Genomic DNA, 16,473 nt, shown 5'->3' with positions numbered 1-16,473 from the left:
CGCACATTGTGGGGAGTGTTAGTCATTTGGATGTCCCAGAAATTGCACATTATCACTCTCACAGCATAAATAACCTCACTTTCTACACTGTGGTATGAAACACAGTGAATAATTACACCTGGAATTAATTTAGAGGACATTTAAAACTGAAATTCTCGGTATCTTTCTTATTAACAAACATGTTGCGTTATGCTGGCATCGTGGATGAAGGCAAGGACAGAGAAGCTACAGACATATGACAATGTGTTTTCAGTGCAAGGCAGAACCTACCTGAGGCCGTAGAGAACGGTTCCGTCTGGATGCAGTCGGATCATTCGGTTTTTGACGGTGACTCCGTGGACAAAAGACTTCTTGTCGTTGAGGAAGTATGTGTCTGGGACCCAGAGCTGGTCGGCAACCCTGTTATCCAGGGTTAAGTTGAGGGGGATTCCTACGTAGGCTAGACGCTTGTCCCTCCAGTACTGTTGGAAATACATGGTCAACGTGTAGTCCTACAAAGACAGACAAGAGGGAAAGAGACTTTTTATTACCCATTCTATTTCAACAGTTAAGTAGATTCTTAAATTACAGATACATACATGTATACTGCACAAATACACACGATTTAAATCTCAAATTTAGCAAGTTTTACACCAGCTTTACTGCACAGATGAAGCAAGCTGCTGCAGACCTCAAAAGCAAACATTAACAGCTTTGAAATATTTGCTCTGCCCATTCCCCTACTGTTGATGCTCCTAATATTTATGTGACATGACACAGCATCCTACAAGCTGGAAGGAGTGTGAGCCAACTGGTTCACACGCTGCAGCCAAAATTCTCAGATGTGCCTTTGCCCTCCCTTCTGGAATACAGTAACGGATACAGCAATGTGCCATTGTAAAACAGCGAGTGGGCAGGCTGACTCATGTAGCTGCAGCTTTAGTGGAAAAGTTCATAGAAAATTTTCGCCTAATATGTCAACATTTTTCTCTCCCTTAGTAGTGTAAGCACAGTGAGGCTCAGAGTTGAACTTTAATGGCACCCAAAAGCTTTTTAAACATATGTTTCCTTTCATTTAATTCAAGTAGGCTGACTCTTGAGCATTAGAGGACATTATTTTTCCACTAAAATAGAGTAAATTAATGGCTGCTTTTTTTATGCTGTTTCATTGTATGCCAAACTACTTTTATTTTGTCTCCATCGAGGACCAAAAATGGAAATATGTGCCTTAAGCAACACTTTATTGTGCTATCCTCTGAGATCTTATGTATTTTGATAGTCTAATATGTATTTTCCCATTTCACAAATGCGATCAAAATCAAAGACTGTATCTCTAAGGAGCCATTGCTGTATGCAAGAGATTCACCACTTCCTGTATGTAGTCTAAGCTCCGTAAACTGCTGAAGCTGGTTGTTAAAGCGGGAATATAACTTTTGAAAGAAGAAATAAAACATTCTTCATCATGCAAATGGAATACTGAATAGATAAGCATTAAAACACACTCGTGCTCAATCAAATAGACTCTCAGGTTTTGTCATTACAGATTTACTTGGCATGACCAGTAGCTTTTGCCAAGTCAATTCTCTGACTTAATGAATCTTTTTTACTTGTGTTGCTGTGACCCCATGTTTTAGCATTCACCAATATCCCACAACAGCGACTTGCTGCCAAAGACGACTCTGCTCAAAAGACAGTTACACAAGCTCACTTTAAACTGAACTGGTGGATCCTTTGCTATTTGGGTACTGTTGACCACGACTGAACCTTAGTGTTTATTTTCATTTTATGTTTGATTTATTTTTCATGCCAATTTCTGATTTGTTGTGGTAACCTAATGTTGTGGGTTTTGAGTAATGTTCATTGATTAATCTATCTATAGATTTTTAGCCAAGCTAGTGGCATGGCTCTAGGGATGCAAATGTCTATCTGTCCATCCTGGAAAACTAATGACATTCCCATCAACCTCAGCTGTGTTGTGTTTGGTGCTAAGCAGCAAATGTTAGCTATGCTAACAGACTAAACTAAGATAGAGAACCTGGTAAATATTACCTGCTAAGCACCAGCATGTTAGCATTTAGATCGAAGTGTCACTGTACAACCTCAGAGAGCCACAAGCATGGCTCTTAGTCTTGCTTGGATGAGCTCATGTTGTTTATTTGGTAAAATCGAAATGTCAAAAAAAAAATGATTGAACTTAATGTGCAAGAATGAAGAACAAGCTTATAGACTGTCATTATCAAAAGGTTCAACCATGTAGAGCACAAACATCTGTTTTAGTTATCAGTTTTACCACAGATAGAGCAAAAAGGTTGAAACACTAATTCTGCTTATGCTATTTGTGTTTCTTGACAGTAGCCTGATATCAGACTGCTGACTAGCTAATGTTAGCTACGCAGCCAATTAGAATCCCCACATTCTCAGGGCTTCTCTTGCTAACAGTTAATCCCTCGACAGCAGGAAACCCACAGTGCATTAAGTGTGCAGTCTTTTTTCAGTCTGTCTCTCTTGTACATTAGATGCGACCATTAAATTCACTACGAGGTAGCCAGAGCCAGCTAATCACCAGGAGTCGGAGACACCTGGAGTCAAAGTTTACAGTCATGACTTAAGACGGCTAATGTAGCTTGATTTTGACTATGTAGACATTTGACACACTGTGGAAAGACAAAAAAATCATCAAATTAATTCAATATATCACCCAACAAGAATTGCTTAAAGATCCTCTCCAGACATGTATTAAGATATAGGCTGTATGAATACTCTGCTTGGGACAATAATATCTCTGATATGGTTTTTCCACAGAAAGGTATAGCCTAATTACTACTTTAAATTCCTTATAATTGCCTCTATTCCTTCTCCATTAACAATCCAGAATCTATCAATATGTAAGTATTTTTCATTTCAGAGGTTTAACTGCTGGACACAAAATATCTCCTACTTGACTGTAAAGTCCATTCTCAGTGTTTGTGTATTGGAGGCTTTAAGTTTCCACTTCACACTTGTGTAAGTTGAATATTGGCTCCAAACTAGTTGTGATGTCATAAATCCTGCTCATAGGCCCACCCCCAAAAATCTGATTTTCAGTGAGCACAGAGAAAATGTCCACTTTTGGCAGATTAATGTGAAAACAGCCTTCTAGTGTCAAACACTGCACATACATCATCCTGTACAGTGAAGCTCAAACATTCAACCGTAGGAACAAGAACAAAAACATATTTTTGAGTGGAGGAGGACTTTGAAGTCCAGCCATAAGGATACTATTAGTCTTGAGGAATAAAACATTTTTAGGACAGTTGTGTAAGAAAATAGGACGCTAAGCAAGTAAATCTTTTTGTTTTGTCTTTATTCAAGTAGTATTTGACCAGAGCAGAGCTGGCTGCGGCGATAGAGGACAGAGCCCCTCCCTCCTTCCATCCACATCACATAACCCACTTACCCAAGCTAACATCTCTCCCTCTCTCTCCTCTGTTTCTGTTTTTCTCTCAGTCTGCCTGCACCCCTCTCTTTCTCTCTCTCTCTCTCTCTCTCACTCTCTCTCCGGGCAATGCCATGATCTCCCCTCTGCCCGCTGTGGCGTTGAAATGAAACCAGCCCGCACCAAGCTGGCACTGGCAAAGCACACATGTCTTTTTGGTGCTGCAGTTTTCCGGTTCACAACGAACGGATATAAAAATGTATTTCAGCGATACTGTAATGACTCTCTATAACCTTCATGTGTGTTACAGTTGTTACATAACCAAAATAGTTATTTGTCTTTTTGCCCCTCATGCACAATCTCAAAACTGTGTTACTAAATGCTTACAAAACACTCGGAGGTTTTGAATTTTCATGAGACGACTTAAAAATAGAATGAAATGAAATTATGCGAGGCTCATAATAGAGTCATGGGTATAGGTCTGATCCTGTGCCGCTGTATGGTAATTATTCATTCCTTTCTTTTTTTACTGATACTTCATATTAAACGAATGTGTTTTCCAGGTTTGGTTAGCACACAGAGATATGAACAGGGAAGATCTTAGTCAGCACAGGATACAGATTGGTCACACAGCATGAGGAGGAAAGCTCATTGGCACTGAGCCATAAATGTATAGTGGTGGAACCATGGCCCGTTTGGTAGCCTGCAGCCGCCAAACGAGGAAGCAAGTCTGGTTGTGGGGCTCGATATTACTACCAATGATGTGAAAGGAAAGGAAATTATATCTAAAATAGTAACAATAATGTCTAAGCAGTCTTTAAACCATGACATAGCAGGGGACTACTTTCTCTGACTCCACAGGATACACAGCTATGGTGGAAGAATACACTGTAGCTCATAAAAAACACTAAGAATGTATTGCCAAGCTTAATCCTCTTGTCTATAACAGAGCATTGCATCTGATAATCCAGTGATAGCATGAGGTTGACTACTCTTCTGCTCCTGTAAGTGATAGCAAAATAAATCCTTGTCAGTTTCTAGGGTTTTGTGACATACAGGGTGATAAGCGTTATCAGTCATAGTTCTATTAAAGTGGTCAATGTGGATTGATCACAGCATGTGGTGGGAATTAAATTTCGCTGTATGAATAAGTACCGTAGACTTGCCTTCCCCCTCTCCTCCATTATCACTGTAACTTTACCCTCCATCAAACCCGACGAATGACTAATGTCTCTTTCACACTGCCTTGTTTTGACCCTTATCACATCACTTCTCCTCCTCCCGCTCTCTGCTGGAGCTCTACCCCCCCCACCAACCACCCCTCCCTCCTTCCTTCTTCCGTCTCTCCCCGAGTGGTATCGCACTTTAGGTATGTATTTCCATCTCCCGCCAGAGAGTCAGCAGGTGGGCAGCCCAGCGTGTGCGCACACGCCTCGTAACACATAAATGATTTAAATTAACCATACAGCCTGTACAAACACACGGCCAAGGAATCCTCATCAATGTTTCATACAGACAATCAAAATGAATTTCAGATGAGTGAGGAGCTTTCTAGCTTTGCATTACCTGCCCTGAAACTTTTTTTTTTTTTTTTTTAAGAGAGAGGTGGGCTCAGATTTTCTATGAACTAGGACTGTATGGATTATGAATTATTGACAACTCCCCCATTCCCTACAACACATCAATTCCCAATTCACACAGCTTTATCACTGCTGTTTGGTTATTAGCATATGTTTTCAGCAGAGATAATGACAGTGACCAGGGGAAATGATTTCAAGCAAGCCTCAATTATTCAATAAACTCGACTGGATAATCACTTTCATTCAGGGTGTGTGAGAATTCAGATAAGCAGAGTTTTGGCTGTGAACTGACCCATATTCAATTTAATCTCTCTCTCTCTCTCTCTCTCTCTCTCTCTCTCTGCAGCACTACCACACTGACTGCTATGTCGTGATACCACTAGTATCTAGGAAATATCCTGCTAACATTGTTTGTCACATGGCATATGTTCTCTGTCCCCGGCATATGCTGCTGTTTTATCAACAACTAGCTCTGCCTCGTTATCATCATCATCATCATCATACACTACAGCGCAACAGAACAGAAGAGGAAATGTGTTAATAAACCGAAGAAGAGAAAAAAAAAATTACATCTGACACATATCAAAGGCGCTCTGCTCAACAGCAACATGAAAAATAAATGATCGCAGCTCTGCAAGTTTCCCCCGACTTAACTTCCCTGTTTTTGCGCGGGAGAGAAAAACGGTGATATGATATGTAATCACCGTGTACTCCATATGAACCCCTGTTCACTAAAGCAATTTGAGTCACTTCAATGTAATTTCAGAACGTTCCCTCGGGATGGCCCTGAGGCGGTATACCACCGCAGTGCGGGGGAATCCCTAACAGAGTGCCTGTCCCCCTCCCCTTCTGCTGCTATAGAATGGTAAAAATAGCACTGTCCCTTATTGAGAGCAAACAACAGGGAGGTGATTGAATTGGGCTTTTCCTCCTAAATGACAGCAATTGCCTTCAATATATAGGATAATTTCCTCACTGTCTAATATTTCATGATGTATTGCCTCATAACAAGGAAAGAAAAGGCGAGAAAAAAAGAGACACAGGGAGCCAACACTTGTAAATGTACACCATTTTTCTCTTAAATGAACAAAGCTACAGTGACAAACCGTACACAATCTTTACTTTTTTTTATAGGCGTATATCATATTCTTTTCCCTCAAAGTCATCCTCCACTCAAAAATGTATTTTGCTTTTTGTCTCTTGAATGCTTGACCTTCACTGTGCAGAATGATGTATGTGCAGAGTTTGACACTAGAAGGCTGTTTTCACATTCATCTGCTGAAAGTGGAAAGTTTCTCTTTGCTCACTGAAGAGCTCAGTTTAAGGTGAGTACCTACGAGCACCATTTGTGTTCATCACAGCTAGTCTGGAGCCAATTGTGGGCCAGTATTCGACTTAAACGATGTGGAAACTTGAAGCCTCCAGTGCACATACACTGAGAATGGACTTTTCAGTTAAGTAGGAAACATCTTACAACAAAGAGTTTAACTTCGGAAATGAAAAATATGTGAATGAGGTCCCAAAAGTTTGTCATATGCTTAAATAATAGATGCACTTAAAGAAGACAGAGCTCGAGATTTCACAGATCTTTTGTTTAGGGAGAAATATCCAAAATCGGGCCTCAAAGGAAGAAGCAGTAGATGATTATCTGCTGCTCCAATCAGTGACTCACGGTGTCTACCCAAACCAAAGAAACAGACCTTAGGCCTCAAGAACCACTCGTACAAACAGATTTGCTCTTAAGAGGCACCTACAAGTGATTTAAGAGAACTTTTTCTCACATTTAGAATTTTCTTTCAGGTTCGAACGAAACTCACAAGTGCCCCAGTCCTGTTGTAGGAGTCATGTATAGATAGTCTGACTTTATCTAAAGAGGGAAAAAAATGTTTGACTTCAGAATAATGAGGCTTTAGTCTGAATGGGTTTGGAGTTTTTATATGTTATAAAAATTAAATGACATTAAAGTTCTGGCACAGAAACTTCTACAGTTCAGTAGCTGTCAGAGAAAGTTCTCTCGGTCTGACAGCAGTCTCAGGGTCTTTACGCAAGTGGCTGTCAGGGGGAAGATGCTCTGTTTTAACATTTTAACACCGCAGTGTAACATCACCCACTGTTGTTAGCCTAATGTTCTTCCTTATAGTATCTGCATGATTTTGTCAGCACTTCTTCTCAGCACGGACCAATTTGCCTTCTAAAGATGACTTTTAGCATCCTTCTTTATTCCTGTCAGAGTACGATGCTGCTCTGATGACACGTCGTTGGCAGCCATATTGAAATTTTCAAATTTTCTAATTCATTATGTTTTCTTTTACTGATTTCGGCAGTGTGAAGTTCCTCATTTTACTCATGCGTAACATTTTTTGTGAATGATATTTTCCAACAAACGGAACAAAACAGGTCACCTTAGAATAATACAAAAATATTCTTGAACGAAACCCAGCGTGGATCTCACGTATATGATGCTCCTGAATATGATTCTCACTATTCCAATCATTTTGATTCTCTTATAATACAACAATCAACAATAATCAAGAGTGGCGTTTCCTTCATTTCATTCCAGCGGGGCTCTTTACTCTCCTTCTTAAACCTCATATATCTGCTGTCTCCATTACAGTAAGTGGAATCAGACTTATGACCTTTTCAGTAACACCCATCATAAATCAAGTTCATAGTTGACCTGCCCCTTTTTATTTGCTACAACATAACGGCTGCTTGAGTGGCACCGAGAAAGGAAAGGAGGCCGGCGCCTGTCAATTTTAGATCCCCCAGGCCAACACATGCAGTGTCTTAAAGGTGTATGCAGCTCGGAGCGAGGCTATTATCATGCAGACGTGAAGAGCAATAAGATCGCTGTAGAGTTAGGATCAGTAGAACGGGGTAAAAATCATGAGTCCTTTCATTGGGTTGACACTGCAAACCAGGAAGTGCCCGCTCTGCTTATTCTAAATCTTAGTGATCATCACTTCATCCTACAGCGCGCTCTCTCCTGAGGCCAATTACATTCCATCAGGCAGGAAGCCGGATGCCGGATAAAAGACATGCGGGTATATTAAGCCACACTCAGAGCACAAAGAAAAGACATGCTCTTTTTGCATTGCTGGAAGACCTATATAAGATAATTAGGGTGACATAGTTAGTGCATTGGCAATGTCTGATTCCAAGATGTATTTTATGCAGGAGGGCATGTGGTTACCAGGTTGTGTACTTGAAAACGAATGAACCTTAACGTCTAATAAAACCATCCTGATGTCATTCAGCAGAAATCCACATGCATACATGTATCTCAGTTACACTCATCAAGGCGAACGAATCAAAGAGAAGCTGGTTCATGAGCTTGTTGTGCTGTCTTTTGGGAGCCACTGCAAAAAAAATCTAAAAAAAAACAAAAAAAACAAACAAACAAACCCAGCAGCAGGAACATTTGGAGAAAGAGAGCGATCTTTTCACCTCTCCATAATGACAGATTTTTTTTTTTCCTCTTTGACACCCACACACAGCCGTGGGTGTATGGATGACTAGCTTGTTCAGCCTGTTACTGCAACTATATCCACAGTGCAAACTCTGACCATTTTCCCCTGTGTGAGGAGCTCTACCTTCATTGTGTTGTAATTTAATTTCCCCAAATTATGATGACTTTCACGTGGCACAGATAATGGACTGGAAGGCCTCGATAGCTCTTACAGCAGCAGAGAATCACGCCTGTTTGTCCATTTCGGCAAGAGACGCTCACGGTAATGAAAACACACCTACACAAAGTGCCCTTATTTTGCACTTAAACTTTCTTAATAATAGTATTTTTCAAAACACATTACAGTGCAGACAACACTATGCTGTGATGCTTTCATTTCCACCTCCAAACCTTCCATTAAACCAATTGTCCAATATCAAAAAAACCTTTTAAAAACTCTGATAGGACTGCAAAACAGCACTAACAAGTGACACCTTCTCAGGTGATCCATTCTTAAGTGTACAGCTAGTTTCCAAGTAAGCACTGCCTCAGCACACACATAATCTATTTTGCCTTGCTCTGATCTTGTCCTAGTATGTGTTTCTCATCAGCAGAGGCCCCCGGCACACCACAAACAAACCTCAGAGGTAATTAGTGCCTTTCTCAGACGCTTTAGCATCTGCTAGTGCAGGAGCTCTCGCTCCACGAAGACGTCGGGAGTAGCAGAAGCTGACTTTGTCGACCTGCCCCGCCAGGTGGATTCTTGGACGAGCCAGATGCTTTATTCACTTGCTGGGGTATTTCGATCAGCTACCACCTCCTCTCTCTCTCTCTGCGTCTCTCGTTTCACTGGATTTCTCAGATCTTTGATCCTTTGCTTTCTCTGCTCTTTTCTGTATCACTCGGTCACTCAATAAATCTTTAGATCTAATAGTTCTCCACTTCTCTTTATTCCTCACTCTCTTGATCTACTGATTGCACTAGCGCAATGTCCAGTAAAATTCCCAGGGCTCATAGTGCTGCAAGAACCACCTTCTACTGGCTTGGGTTGATGAAATGAACTCCCACTACACATCAAATAAATCCAGAGTAGAGATGTGTATAGGAGTCAGGGGAATATATAATGTGAGGCAGCAAACAGAGATCCACTTAGGAATTAATCATCAATAGTGAGTATGAAGGGACTGTACACAAATTATTGGGGTGAGGAAGGGGGTGAAGACACACCCCAGTGTTATTAATATTTTCTTTGGACTTCCCTCTCAATATCAGAAAACTAAAATACTGATTGCTACAACTAGTTTCACCATTCATTATTTAATAATTATAATACAGACAAACTTAATATAGCACATTTAAGTTATTATACTGTATGTTATGATGCAGACTAAAGTGAAGGAGGGTACGACTATTGGTAGAGATAACATTTAATCAGTAATATCCATGAAGATTTACATGTTGGTCCTGTTAGGTGGTTGAAATGGAGACAGGATTGTGCACACTAAAGCCTTCACTGGTAACTATTTTGTTTAAATTTTATTAATTCTGCATGGGAAGGCTAAAATATAAATTTAAGGTGAGAAAAAACTTCAAGGATGCTTTTCTACTTTCAAAAAAGTCAACCATTCCTTCAGCAAAAAGAAAAGAACATAATCTTCCCCATTTTCTCACCTCCTCTCCTTGCTAATAATTTTTGTACAGTCCCTAATAAAGCACTTAACCCATTACAAGAACCAATCAGTCTTTTACATTCCATTCAATACAGACTGCACATTCATATGCATGCACATATATTACCTTGTAATACCTGTGATTATTGACTCACACTCATTTGCTACACCTCAACCTTAAACCCCACATTCGATGCCTAACCTTTACCCTTTGTACTGATTTATCTGTCACTTTGTTAACCTTATGCTCTTTGACTTAACCTTAACCTCACCCCAGCTCCCAAAATTAACCACCCTTCTCTTAACAAGGTCATCAGGTGCTTTAATTTCGTCTTGGTTTTCTACAACAGTGAGTAGATTTTAGATTTCTCACACCTTTTACTCACAAATTACACTTTATATGCTTGTGTTGTGTTGCATTCTCTCTTTTTCTCTTTGTATAATAGAGAGCGTCACATCAAGCCTGGAATTTAGCGGCATTGTTTCTTCATCTGCAAATCTGTGTTCCTTGTAGAAAAAAAAAACATTGAGCAGGATTTCATCATAGCAAGCAGTACTTGTCTCAACAAACCCTCAACTTTTAAAACTGGTTTGCAGATTATGCCCGTGGGTCGCTCCGCTAGACTGATGAAGTGGGTTTAGTAGCTGAAGTTTTATTGAAATGAACGCATGATGGAGCCTATAGCAACTTATTTACGAAAGAAATGGAGAGAGCAGCGTTTGTCGAGGCTCTGCTGTTTAGTGCTGCTCGGTGGATAAAGCATGGCACTGTCATTGTCGGGACAAAAGCACTCGTTATCCATTTCCCTCCGGTAACCCCCCCCCCCCCCAAAACTGCAGACAGCCCCAGCATTGTAGCTTGCACAAGATGAAAAGCATCCACCAAATGTCAAACACTGGTGCAAAAATAACAAACAGCTTGACCGGTCTTGTTTTGGTTTCAACACTGGATAACAGCCAGAAATTGTTCGTTTAATGAGCGCAGATGCACATGTGCAGTCCCTCGGTGCTTTGGTGGCAATGAGAAATAGACCTAATTAATCATCACTTTAAGTGTGATCTCAGCTGTCTGGCTCCCTGGTTGATCAGCTGCCTTCATACGCTCTGTAGAGAATAGCCTTGTTGGCTTGCTGGTTAATATTAGCAACTGAACTCTTGGCAAACAAAGCTTTTAGCATGGATCATGAAGGCTTGGCTAAAACAATATGCTACAATATGTTACATCACTGCATGATAGCATCCCATGCAACCAAGGGGATATATACTACACATTTACAACAGCAAATACATTTTGAGAGATGTAATGCCACTTGGAATTTGTTTTTATCAACACGATGAGGAAATATTTTGTAATGAATGATGAGTGGCTGACAAATGAATGTTTTGGTTAAGTTTAGGGAAAGATTGTGGTCTTGGTTTAATACTGAAAAATTAAAAAGCAGGGCTACAACTAAGAATTAATTAATTAATCTGCTGATTATGTGTATGGTCTATAAACAACATATATTATTTGACCCTGAAGGTGCCTCATTGAGATTAAAAATCTTTTTTTTACAGGCCAAGATAGCAACACAAAGTAAAACAGAGGTTACAAAACAGGATAAAATATGACGAGAATCATCGAAGGATTACAAAATGCATAAGTTCAAAAAGATTCAGCAAGATGATGAAACAAAAGCAATATATATACCATTAAATATACCATAGTAACGTCAGAAAACAGTGAAAAAAAGGCCAATTTCCTAAAGTCCAAATAGCTTGCTTTGCCCAATCAACAGTCCAAAACCCCCTAAAGTATCACTTTACTAGACAAAGAAAAGACAAATCCTCACAAGTGAGAAGCTGGAAGCTCGACTACTCTAAATGTTTCGGCTCTAATTAAAAGTGATCTGAAGCAGGAGACAGTTTACTTTACTAATATCTGACCGAAACTTCAACCTTTCCCCAAAGCCAAAGTTTGTGCATCCAACACTTTGTGCACCCACCATCCACCCTGACCACCTCCTTGTGACTTGTGTGTGGCATAACACTTCCTTAATGTGAAAAATCATTGCCACTAAACATAAACCAGGCAATAACCCAGCAATTACTTGTACGTTACCCTTAAACCATCTTTGTCAAAAGAAATTAGTGGTATAAAAGAATTTGTAGGAGGCAGAGGGCAAACTACAGGGGTGCTTCAACCCAGAGCACTAGCTGGAAAGTCAAAGCTAGAAATCACCTGGTGAAGTAATCGTTGAGTCATTAGCATTGATCAACACCCGCCCACACACACACACACACATCCCACCAGACACATAATGATGATTTTCTAATATGGCGCAGGAAAAATCTAGCCTTTTTCCTCTTTTAGTAGATCTGGTCAATAAGGATCAGACATTACATGTGCGGAAAAGATTTTCTGTACATTTTTATGTCATGATGCTTGAGTTGACAGTGTATATATAGGAGAGGTTGAGGAGTAAACTTCTGCATCCCTGACTGATCTAAATTTGACTCCTCATGACTGCAGTGCTTTAGTGACTGTATTGTCGTAAAGGCGCACAAGCTCACCAGCCATCATCTCTAATAAAAGTCATAATGGTTACACCTACAAAGGCACACGAAACGTGTCAGTGTAGAGGTGTTGATCTGGAATCGGTGTTTGCTGCTTGTGGGTTTTAAAAGCCTGGATCCAAAACCAATTACAACGTCTGCACCTGAGCAGGTCATTCAATCTGCTGCTGGGAGACTTAAAACATCATATTTTCCTGCAAAAAGAAAGGAAATCCAGCTAATGGGGTGAGGCGGTGTCACTCGTTTCCGATGCAATTTGGGTCATCGTCAGCTGATATTTTAAGAACAGCCTGAAAAACAATAGCCTGAAGTTACTTCACTGCATGTGGGTACACGTGTCAACACAGCGTCCGGCTCGCAAATTAGCAAATCCAATCAGAGTTCCCTGATAGCTGTCTGCTCTGTGGGCCACCTGGGAGGACACTCCTGCACTCCTGAACATTGTTAACTGTGGCTCAAGAGGTTAACAAGCACAGCAAAGTGAGGCTTCCTCCGGCTGTCGGTTATGAAGGTTAAAAAGATTTAAATGTTCTTCAGTGCATGACTTGGAGAGTCTACTATGCGCTCAGTGCATATTTTCCACGCTCTGTGCGTTGCATATGCGTCGTATTGATTGTGAAAACACAGTTACAGCTTTCCATCCCTTCTCTCAGTCAGTCGATGCAACTGTCTGAGGATCAGCACTGTTGGAAGCAGGACCAGGAAGCTGCAGTATTATCTTTTATTTTTACACCCAGGCTGAGCTCTCTGTGTATGTAAGGTAACACTGTGCTGCCAGTCTGTGAGATAAATATGTTTTATTGCTTACAGGAAACCCAACCCATCCATCTCACCATCACATAATGGCCTGAAAGGAAAAAAGAAAAAAAAGAAAAACTGGATTCACGTCAGCACTTCCTACTACAGTCAGCCAGCCAGCATACTGTACAGCTAAGGAATCATGTTGTGTGAGTGCCAATACATTTCTGTATCAGCTCAGACAGACATGGGGAGAGGGGCTGCGTGCATTATGCGCTTGAGTAAACACAGAGAAACAGCAATTGTGTGATGGAAATTCACTCACCATGTTGACTTCTGACACCATGTCTATGCTCGCCACGTCTATGCTCATCCCGACTGCAACAGGGGCCCCTGGAAGAGGTTAAACAGCAGAATATGTATATAGGCCTACACCTCTACACCTGACCACAACACTGTGAATGGCGCCAAAAATAAAGCTGCCTACGGCGTGAAGGAGGATTAACGGGGAGGGGGGTAAACACAGCACATACCTCCAAAGTCCGGTCTCAGTCGGATATCATATCCCTTCAGCAGTTTATCCACCGTCTCCTTGACGAAAGACATGTTGCCCGGTTCATTGACGCTGGAATGACATCAAAAACAAGAGCAAAACATCACCTTGACTCCTGTATCAATCAGCCAGGGCAATAACCTTGACTTCACTAAATGACAAAAGCACTCACCTTTTCGCGCAACACACAATCGAACCGACAACCAGCGCGGAAAAGACGCGAAATTGACGAACCCTGTGCAAAGCCAACATCACCTCTTTCTTTTTCTTTTCTTTTCTTTCTTTTTTTTTCTTAATTTGTTTCCTTGTTTACAACCACAACAAGAGCGAAGAGCCCTCCCGCCTCAATCAACAGTCGAGACGGTTCCGGACGCTCTTCAAAAATCAGAGTAAATCCATTGATTGCCCAAGAGGAGAAAGTCGGGCTGAGAGGAGGAGGGGGGTGAAAAGTCAGCGGCTTGCTATGGATGGAGTCAGATATGAAATATGGGCTGACATCGCCTCCCTGTCATAAATACTGGCTCTGCTTTTTCCTTTGCCGTCTCTGCCTGTGCAAGAGCATTCAGGAGCTGAAGCGCATATTGATGAGGAGGGTGCGCAGGGATGCTGCTGCTGGTGGCGGTGAAGGCACTCGGCTTGTTCAAATGAGAGATGAAGCCCAACACTTATACACTGTAAAAAATGCCCTCCAGTAGCTGCAGTACGGTCTGTGAAGTGAGATTTTTTTTTTTTTTTAGCTTTTTTTGGAGTGTGTGTTGCCAACAGGGAAAGTAACACACTTCTTTATCAGGCAAATGACCATATCAACTTCTCCCATGATGTTCTTAAATCATAAATATATTTATTTTTCTTAAACTGTCCATTTACAGTGTCAAAAACTGTTTAAAAGGACATTTTCTTTAAGTTGCAGGATCCTACAATTCCCATAATGCAGCTCAGTGGCATCTTTTCATTAGACCCTCCATGGCTGGTAAATGTCTTTCAAACTACACATCCCAAATTATTAATTAAGATTTTCTGTTAAAAGAATGGAAGTCTAATTAATCAAAATAATCCTGATGACATCATCAGGGTTATTTCTCATGACATCATTATAAAAGCTCCCTTCAGAGCCACAGAGGACATTATACAAATGCATGTGTGAAAACAGTGAAGTTCTTCTTCCAATTCTTCTTCTTTTCTTTTCTTTTTTTTTTTAGATGAACTCATTACTCCATGTTGCTTGATAATTGGACTTTTTTTAGGCTATAAATCTGAAACTGGCAAAAATTAATTGGAATCTAGTCTAATCAATTCACTTTCCCTCCACTAACATTCAACATTTTAGTTCTCACTCCTAGACCAAATTGGCTTGTTAAAATGGACATTTTTTACAGTGCTCCTCACGCCATCTGCGCCAATCCCCTTCCCCTGTGCTTCCTGTAAAAATGGCGGGACCCGAAATATCGAAGAGGGACAGGCTGCATTTATCAACCCATTAATCGATGGTTGTGATTGATCAGCCTGTTAATCGTCTATAATGGCTCCTTTTCCTTATCTAAAATGTGGGGCTCTGCCATCAATTATTTAGGTTGAGAAATATGGGAGTCGATGTTGGAAATTCCGTGGATAATTGGGACCGTGCGTGCGCGCGCGCACGAGCGAAGGCGCTCGTTAATAAGTAATGTGTGTGTGTGTGTGTGTGTGTGCGTGTGTGTGTGTGTGTGTGTGTGTGTGTGTTGTGACATTTCCTACCTGGTGTCATAGATGGCGAACAACTTCTTGTTTCCGTCAACAGCATTCCTGAAAGAAAAGGGCGATAACGTCATTAATTATTAAAAAAGAAAAAAACTGGAAACACTGATCAATTAAAAGGCAGGTGAGCGGGCTTATGAACTGCAGTTTTGTTAGGTTTAGTTAATTGATCTGTGTGGTCTGTATAGCTTCTGTTTCTACCCAGTTTTGTAGCCTGCGGTAAACCAGAAATCTGAAACAGTGAGATGCCTGCAGGGCAAATATTGAAAGTCAATTTCCTCTGGGAGACCCCCCCCCCCACTAACCCCCCACCCTCTCATCATCACCACACAAACGCACACAGACACACACTTGTGCATCTTTTTTTTCTGTCTTTCCTTTTCTCACACACTTGTCCAACCGGTCTGCAGGAGCTGTCCGCACCAGGCGTGGTGCTGAAATCAAGCTCCCGAGGGGACATTACATTTCCCGCAGCTTCCATCCACACACACACACACACACTGCATCTCCAGACTGATTCAAGAAAGTAGAGGGAGGTTAAAAATCAGACACTAATTACCGTCTACGAAACATGGAACTCGGCTACCCTCTTATGGCAACCGTCAGGACGATAACGAGACTTTATTGAAGAGGACTTGTTTACTGGGAACTTTTGCAGACACTCATATTAAAACACTGAACTGGCTAAACCAAATAAATGCAGCGTCTCGCTATTTTTGTATTATTTCACACACTAACCCTTGGGAGTAAAATATCTCCATGGGGAGCGGACCACCAACCCCCGTCCACACACACACACA

General features: G+C 41.0%; 1 protein-coding gene across 3 annotated transcripts in view; it reads right to left on the bottom strand.

Annotated features, from left to right (window-relative positions):
- Nucleotides 1-16,473, bottom strand: part of LOC137177107 (gamma-aminobutyric acid receptor subunit beta-3-like) — a 64,139-nt gene that overhangs the window by 23,905 nt on the left and 23,761 nt on the right. For 2 of the 3 annotated variants that reach the window (XM_067583214.1, XM_067583215.1), the window contains exons 2-5: nucleotides 15,674-15,721; nucleotides 13,920-14,011; nucleotides 13,712-13,779; nucleotides 271-491 (exon numbers count right to left, since the gene is read on the bottom strand). In XM_067583214.1, coding sequence (XP_067439315.1) covers nucleotides 271-491; nucleotides 13,712-13,779; nucleotides 13,920-14,011; nucleotides 15,674-15,721 — 429 coding nt within the window. Of the gene's footprint in view, nucleotides 1-270; nucleotides 492-13,711; nucleotides 13,780-13,919; nucleotides 14,012-14,111; nucleotides 15,632-15,673; nucleotides 15,722-16,473 lie in introns of those variants that run through there. The other variant, XM_067583216.1, reaches the window with a different exon arrangement.

Source organism: Thunnus thynnus, chromosome 24 (genome assembly GCF_963924715.1).
Source record: "Thunnus thynnus chromosome 24, fThuThy2.1, whole genome shotgun sequence".
Lineage (NCBI taxonomy): Eukaryota > Metazoa > Chordata > Actinopteri > Scombriformes > Scombridae > Thunnus > Thunnus thynnus.
This window is presented reverse-complemented; position numbering and strand designations above follow the sequence as displayed.